The following is an 8970-nucleotide window of genomic DNA, read 5'->3' as shown; positions in this document are numbered from 1 at the left end:
GTGAACCAGCATGTTTGTCTTGGTGTCAACGGCTTTAACTTATTCAATCATAGTGACACTGCGGTCATTACAAACTAATGCAGCCTTCCAAAAATACTATTATACACAGTCACTCAAGTCCGCCATCTACCTCTCCTTCCAGGTTTTTACTAAAGAGCATTACCCTTTTTACGTTGTCTACTTGTATACACATGAATATCATCTACAGAAAGAGAAAAACCATATTCATTTGTTTAGACAATAAATAATCTGACAGCCAAAGTCAATAACTGCTACTGTATGTCAAACGGTTCAACTCTTTTTTTGATTAGGGCTTGGAAAACAATTACAACTGGAGAGGAACACACAAGGGCAGTAAGTGAAGGGATTTTAAATGAGAGGAAGAGGTAAATACAAAATAAAACAGGAAACGCACATGAACTTCAATAAAATAAGACAAACCATGACCGAAAACAAAATGTAGTATGTAAATCATAATTACTCACCTCTGAGAGCAAGAACGTTTCTTCTTAAAGGACCAGTATGTAGGTAAAGTTGCAGATTGCAATTAAATAACCACTGCTCGCATCTCTATTTGAGAGGCCTGGGAAGGAAAATTGGCTGTGAAGTGTGCAGGAGAAACTACGATGGCCACTGGGCTACTGTACAGGATAACACAATTCTTATATTCAGGTGATTATACACTAATGAAAACATACTTATGAATGTCATATTCCATTTTTGCCAATAGATCCTCCTAAATGTCAGACACTGGACCTTTAAATTTGTGCACTAATGCGGTCAGTCAACTACTAGCTAACCAGCTTGTTATGTGGGCGAGGGGTGGAAGCTCAGGCTGATGCCAGGAAAACTGCTAGAAATTAGATTAGCTGTTCTTAAGGGCATTATACAGTATAACATTGTGCAGTAATTGGGAAAGTAATATAAAGTTGTGACATTGAGCCAAGACCACTTTTTCAGTCCTTGCCATGCTCTTTGTCAAATCAAAGACAACAAACTGACTTCAAATCAATTAATTTTGACATACAGCACAGTACATTGTAGTAAACTGTTCATTAATAAACGATAATTAAAAAGGTCTTACCTTTGGAAAAATGACCTAGTGTAAGGTGATTAAAACTAAAGACCTCACAATGAGTAAAAATTAACAAATTTCTGCATCTTTGACTTTCCTGATAAAATACAATTAAATTCTACTAAGTGATTCACAGCTGATTTCATTCAAACAAAACTAAGTAAAACTGAATTAATACAAATGGGATTTGTTGTATTTAGTTCAATGTGAATCCAAACTTCACTTTTTCCTTTTTATTATGCATAGGTTACTGTTATTTACTTCATGAATAGTAACCGTAGTCTCACTTTTTACAGTGTGCTATCCGATATGTGTGATCTCATGAGAGAGAAACCAGACTAAAGGAAAGTGAAAACCAGATTCTGAGGAACAAAGATAAAGTGAAATTAGCATTAGCATTTTTTGATGGAATATGCATGATTAATTAATGAAACAGATCAGATGAGATGCTCCTTTATTGATCCCCATAGGAAAAAAGAAAAAAAAAGATAATAAAGTCACGTACTAAATGGCATGTTAAAAATTAACTAGTCATCATCAAACAGCATAAAAGCAGCCATCAGGATCACATCAGTCAGCAACAAAATAACAAAGTTGTTATTCAAATGTGATATTAAAAATTAACAGAGCCTCTATAAATAACATAAAAGCAGCCAGGGGGATCATATCAGTCAGAGTTTAGGTGACTGAACGACTCTGAATCAACTTGGAAGATGAATTTTACCATTGTATTGTCTATGCTGCTATACTGCAGCCTGATTTTGGCCCAGGATGATGTTAATGATCCTGAAACAGAAAGAACGAGTAAAACACAGTCATGCTTTCCAGACATGTGTGATTTGCTGAAAGAGATTGGTGCCATGACAGAAAAACAGAGAGTTATGGAAACCAGGCTGAAGGACAGTGAAACCAGACTGAAGGATGCAGAAACCAGGCTGAAGGACAGTGAAACCAGACTGAAGGACAGTGAAAATCAGATTCTTGAACTGAAGAGCAAAGGTAAAGTGAAACTTTTGCCCTGATTAATTTTAAGACTTCAGTGGAGAATTCTTTTGGGTATCAGAATAAACACAATATAACAGTGTAGAAGTAAATTTACTAAATAATGTGATCAAAATGTTTTGCTTTACACAGAAAGAACCATGATAGTGTTCAGTGGAGCAATAAGTGGGAGTGGACACATTGGACCCTTTGATACAGATAAAACTTTAGTCTACAGAACAGTTAAAACAAACATTGGCAATGCCTACAGTCAATCCACTGGTAAGTAAAGACTTTTTCTATAATTTCTTAATTTACAAATAGATATGTAACTCAACAATCGCTTTCATGACTCGGATTGGTTGTTGTTGGTTGTAAATGGCATTAGGAGTGCTAGAATAAGCCAGAGGAAGCAGATTCTTTTAACAGATTATCTGTCTCATGTACTGCTGTCAGGATAAAGTGAAAGTTACAGGAAATGTGACAAAAAAAGGCAAAAAAGCAAAGAGAGCAAATTCTTTTTAATAACTTCCACTGGGTCCTTCTCCGTTCCACTATAATCTGAATACAGTATACATTTTACCCATGCTAGCAGAATGGCTTTAAGTCTGATAGTGTTGGTCAGTATATGTCAATACACCATCGAGATAACCAGGAGATGAATTGCTAGAAGGATAGGAAATTTTACACAGACGCTACGGGACGCAGAGGATGGATCTGATAGACTTTCATCATCCTCTGATTTTTCCTCTGGAGTAAATAAGGTACAGAGATTCCCAGAGGATGAACTGTTATAATATTGATCCCTTAACCTTTCATCTAGGGCCATCATCAAAGCTGTGTCAGATGTTGGAATAAAATGCTGTTTCCACAGGTATCTTCACTGCACCTGTTCCAGGCATTTACTACTTCACCTTCTTTTATAATGCTGGAGGATCACAGAGAGTATCTCTAACCCTCATGAAGAACAACGAGGCTGTTGTGAAGACCGCTGATAACAGCACATCACATGACGGGGCTGATAACGGTGGCAATGCAGTGTTCTTGCAGCTGCAGCAAGGGGACCAGGTGTATATGCACTTACTTGCAAATACACATGTGTGGGGAGACAACCTCGCTACCACCTTCAGTGCTTTTCTGGTCCGTCAGGTTTGAACAGTGAATAAAGATATGATTTATTTGTCATTGCAGTTACAATTTCTAATTTCTTTTAACAGATCTGAAATTATTATTATTCACTTTTAATTGATTCCTATTATTACAGCTGCTTTAAGTGCCCTTTGTACAACTTGGATGTGTACAAGTAACTATTAAACAGATTACAGACTATGTTACAGTGTGTTATCTGGAAAGTTAGATCAGAATTAATAATAATGCCTCATCTGAGAGCTTATACTTGTTAATTATCTACTATCTATGTATCTTGTTTTTCTCTTCAAAAACAATAAAATCAAACTCTTTTGTTGCATCTTAAGAGTATTTTTGAAACGTTCGTGTTTTTCTATGAAATCCTAAAAGATGAGAATGTAAAAGTGGTGTATGTGGTTTGCTATTTCTTTATAAAACCAATTCTCAATCCTTTTATTTGCATATTTTACAAAATAAAGAGTTCAAAACTCTAGCTGGATAAATAGATCATAATAAAAATGGAACAAACAATGATCAATGAGTTAAAGTGAGAAGTAAATCAATTTCAAATGTGTGTTTCCACCAATGATTCTGACCTCTGCATTACAGATTTCCAACAAACCTTAAAGGACACATTTTTTGTCTCTTGAGGCAACTGGTAGGGCAATAAACAGCACCCTCTGCTGTGCCAAGCCTGTGCAGTGAATCACTTAAATTTACATATTGGATTTAAAACATAAATGGAAGCATAAAAGCAGAAACACAAAACACCCAATGAAAATTAAAAAGAACAGAGACATATAGGGGGACAGGGTGAGGTTGTAACACTTTTTGTACCAAACTGTCCAGCTCTTCCAAAAGCAGAGGGCGATCCTGAGACAGAATCAAAATTCCAAGAAAGTTGTGAGTGGATTTTTCTTCACATTTGTAAGATGATAAAAAATGCATGTCAACAAACATTTTCAACCAAAGACAAAAGAGATTCAAAAAAGATTTTAAATGTGTATGAAAAAGTGGAAACCCATATAGAATCAATTCAATGATCTATGTTATGAAGTGTGCTGCTTTATTGTGTAATGACTGAAAAGCAGATTCTATATTTATGTTCTTTAAAAAGTCCTGGAATTTGAAAAAAAAGATGACCTAATGCAGTAGCCATGAAAATTGAAGAACCAGTTATAAATAAAGTGTCCAATATTAATAGTGTCCGTATAATGTAAATAAAATCTGGGCATTTTGTGTAAAACTGATAAATACAGCTGCTTGGTAGAGATCATATCAGTGGTTTCTGCACCGCGTATGACATAGAGTCTAGGACAACGCAGATTGGTAATGAATATGCTATAAAATGATGCACAGCTTCCACAGTAGTGTACACGGCTGTTCGTTTAGGGGTGTATTATCTGAAAACAATCGAATACATAATTTCAATATAACTCCCCTCCTATTTATTGGTTAATTCGCTAAAATCCCCTGAAACACATTAGCTTTTGCTGTAAACCAGTGAAGGGGAGTTGAGAAATATTTTGGTTTCATTTCCAAGGATATCAAAAGTTAATTGATTGCAGTAAATTTCATCAACTGCAATCCACTGAAACAGGTAAACAGATAGTTAACAGATAACAAAAGTTACTTGTCAACTGTTGATGTTAATTAGTTTAACAGAGGCCTCTATAAAAACAAGAAAAGCGGCCGAGGGAATATCACTCAGAGTTTTTAAGTGACTGTACGACGCTGTACATCACTTGGAAGATGAACTTACTTATATTGTTCCTTATGTGCTATTACTGCAGGTGCCTGATTTTTTTGGCCATCGGGTTTTTGATGTTAATTGTTTTTTTCCTTGAAACAGAATAACAGTAGACACACAGTTCATTGCTTCCCGACATGTGTGATTTCTTGAATAGAGTTTTTTTTTTTTTGGGTGCCATGAAAGAAAAACAGACAAGTTATGGGAACCAACTGAGGACAGGTGAATACAGACTGGAAGGAAGTGAAAACAGATTCTTTGGAACTGAAGAGCAAAGTAAGCTGGGGGAAAAAAACTTTTTTGGCCTGATTAACTTTAAGACTTCAGTTTGGACTATTTGGGGTATCAGAATAAACCCAATATAACGAGTTGTGGAAAGTAACATTACAAATAATTGTGATCACAATTTTTTTCTTTACACAGAAGAGACCATGTAGTGTTCAGTGGAGCAGTCAGGTGGGAGTGGACACATTGGACCTTCAATGTACAGATAACAACTGTAGTCTACAAAGTAGTTAAAACAACATTGGGCAGAGTGCCTACAGTCAATTCACTGGTAAGTACAGACTTTATAATTTCTTAATTTACAAATAAATATGTAACTCAGCAATTGCTGTCTTAACTCTGATTGGATGCTGTTGGTTATAAATGCCATTACGAGCGCTGGAACAAGCCAGAGGAAGCAGATTCTTTTCACAGATTATCTGTCTCATATACTGCTGTCGGAATAAAACACAGAGGATGGATTTGATAGACTTTCATCATCCTCTGATTTTTCCTCTGGGGTAAATAAGGTAAAGAGATTCCCAGAGGATTATAATATTGATCCCTTAACTTTTCATCTAGGGCCATCATCAATTGGTCTTTAGTTTATGACCAAATACTAGTAAAAATAATGACATTCCCATTTTTGATTGAAATTGTGACATTTCTCTAAGAAAAATGGCCTGAGAAGTAAGTCTGAGGAAATGTGGTAATTCTATAAAAAAAAGGGATATTTATTTATCTTTAATTTATCTTTCTAAAGAGTAATTTTGGGAAACACTGGAAATGTAAATAAACAATTTTAATAAAAAAAACATACATGTATTTTAAAATGGAGTAAATGTTTACTATATATATATATAGCAGGAATTTTAGGAAATCAGTGATGTGTAAATTAACTGATTCCAACTATTGGTCACTTTAATGTTTTTATTTTAAACATGTATTGTGTTGATTCTGTGATAGAAAGATGTGATTACTACATTATGTAAATAGAGAGAGAGCACTTTCAGTGTATTCCACCAAGGTCTGAAAACACTCCCCAAAAAGGATTCAAGGACTTCCATAAAGCTGTGTCAGATGTTGGAATAAAATGCTGTTTCCACAGGTATCTTCACTGCACCTGTTCCAGGGATTTACTACTTCACCTTCTTTTATCATGCTGGAGGATCACAGAGAGTATCTCTAACCCTCATGAAGAACAACGAGGGTGTTGTGACGACCTATGATCACACAACATCACATGACGGGGCTGATAACACATGTTTGGGAGACAATTTCATTAACCACCCTTCAGTGGTTTTTCTGGTCAGGTTTGAACAGTGAATAAAGATATGATTTATTTGTCATTACAGTTTTAAAATGTCTTTAACAGAAGAGTATTCAAAATGCTATGTTCACTTTTTATTGGTTCCTATTCATTACAGCTACTTTAAGTCCCCTTTGTACAACAAGTAACTATTAAACAGATTACAGACTATGTTACAGTGTGTTATCTGGAAAGTTAGATTAGAATTAATAATAAAACCTCATCTGAGAGCTTATACTTGTTACTGATCTACAATCTATCTATTTATCTCTGTCAAGTCAACCTCTTTTGTTGTATCTTAAAATATTTTAATTATACTAATTTTGAAACATTTGTATTTTTCCATGAATACTTTCCTATAAAATGAGAATGTAAAAGTGCTGTATGTGGTTTGCTATTTCTTTACAAAACCAATTCTCAATCCTTTTCTTTGTATATTTTACAACATGAAGAGTTCAAAACTCTAGATGTTTCAACAGATTGTAATAGAAATGGAACAAACAATAATTAATAAGTTAAAGTGAGAAGTGAATGAATTTTAAATGTGTGTTTCCACCAATAATTCTGACCTCTGCATTGCAGATTTCTAACAAACCTTACAGGACACATTTTGTGTCTCTTGAGGCAACTGGTAGAGCATTAAACATCACACTCTTCACTTCAGTTAATACATTGCATTTAAAACATAAAAGCAAACATCCAAAACACCCAATAAAAATCAAAAAGAACAGAGATATAGGAACACAGGGTGCGGTTGTAACACTTTTTTCTTCAGTACCTGTAACTCACTGAATTCAGCTATCTGCTCTCTGCTTTTCAACTGTGTGCACACATTAAACCTCTGACCTTTGCTATCATTTGGTGCCAAACAAAATAATACAAAAGAAATTGAATTGGGATTCTATTTTAATAGGAAAATGAAGCGGTAGTTTAAATTGATATGAAACAACTAGAAACATTTATTTAAAAATAATAATCCTGCATGCCAGATTATATTATATTTATGAAATAATGCCATTGGCCCCGGGCTGGCTGTTTGAGTCCCCTGATCTACAGGGTTAGTACCAAATCTTTGAGGTGTTTTATTTTCACTAGTCTTGTTAATCAAATAATCATANNCATTTGGTGCCAAACAAAATAATAAATTGTGGATTGTTGAGTTAAGTTTGGATCCTGGGGAGAGAGGCAGGGAATGCGAGGGTGGTGGCTGGAGACAAAGACCGTAACCAAGGAAAACCGAACGGCAGGCAGAGGAGAGCAGGGTTACTGGAATAAAAAAAAAAAACAAGTAAGCAATGTTTCACAAAAGAAACTGACTGATCAGGCACTGTGATCTTGTGAGGTGGATGAGGAAGAGGATTTAAAAGAGTCTTGATGCAGCCCCACATCCGGTATACCATAAAGCCCCAAGGATACTAAAAGACTGTACCCAGCCCAGCAACAGTCTGTTCAATCTGCTGCCATCTGGGAAGAAGACTTAGCTTCTTCCCTCAGGCTGTAACACTGCTAAATTCATCCTCAACACTTTTTTTAATTTCATGACTTAAAATTCACTTATCAATCTATTTGTTTTACAAGTAGCATAAAGAGAACCATATCTGAATTTCATCATACAACCTGACATTGACAATAAAATAACCATGAAAGTTTATAGTACAACAAACATGGATCATATATCTATTGCCAAACAATGAAAACCACTCCTAAATTCATGGAAACTCAGGGGACATCAGTATTACTGAACCAACACAAGAATGACAAACACAAAGAGGACACAGCAGTATTTCTCATTTACATGCCACTTTATTCTGATAATTATGTTCACATTTAGTAAATATTACTGTGAAATCACATAAAATAGTCCAACTTAGGTTTTGAGCAATGAACTGTGTTCCAAAGTTATGCAGCTTGCTCATCATACAACCCTGCATTGAAAATGAAAAAAAATAACCTTAAATCCTTGACTGATGTTGTTTGCTTGTAGCCAACACAGATCAGTTATCTATTACTAAACAATGAAAACTCCTCCTAGATTCATGGAAACTCAGGGGACATCAGTATTACTGAACTAACACAAGAATGACAAACACAGATAAGACTCAACAGTATTACTCATCTACATGCCACTTTATTCTGATTATGTTCATATTATTTACAGTAAATATTGCTGTGAAAAAACACTTAATTTCGTGGTTATAGTACGTATGACAGACATTAGATTAGATAGATAGATTAGAATTCATCCTGTGTCTTAATTTTTACACTTGTGGAAGAGATTAAGCAAAGAAACTGTCCAACCATAATATCCAAAGTGACTCAAACCAAACCAAGGGATTTACCAGAGCATAGAAGCTAGAATAGCCTATTGCTGGGGTGGTACAACATCAGGAGTGTCCTAGTGATCCTCAGGAGTGTGTAGATCCTCTGTTACTTCCATCCAAAATCCAGAACCAGTTTTGGTAA

The 8970-nt window shown here is 35.1% G+C and overlaps 1 protein-coding gene across 1 annotated transcript; it reads left to right on the top strand.

The window, feature by feature from the left end:
• Window positions 1-1326: 1326 nt before the first annotated feature.
• On the top strand, window positions 1327-3530 carry LOC118337862 (cerebellin-4-like). The gene is made up of 3 exons (XM_035674985.1): window positions 1327-2074; window positions 2210-2338; window positions 2931-3530. The coding sequence occupies exons 1-3, from the start codon at window positions 1789-1791 to the stop codon at window positions 3209-3211; spliced, it is 696 nt and encodes a 231-aa protein (XP_035530878.1). The 5' UTR covers window positions 1327-1788; the 3' UTR covers window positions 3212-3530.
• Window positions 3531-8970: the final 5440 nt, after the last annotated feature.

The sequence above is a fragment of the Morone saxatilis genome, unplaced genomic scaffold (assembly GCF_004916995.1).
Source record: "Morone saxatilis isolate NCDOM2014 unplaced genomic scaffold, NCSU_SB_2.0 Contig4, whole genome shotgun sequence".
Lineage (NCBI taxonomy): Eukaryota > Metazoa > Chordata > Actinopteri > Moronidae > Morone > Morone saxatilis.
This window is presented reverse-complemented; position numbering and strand designations above follow the sequence as displayed.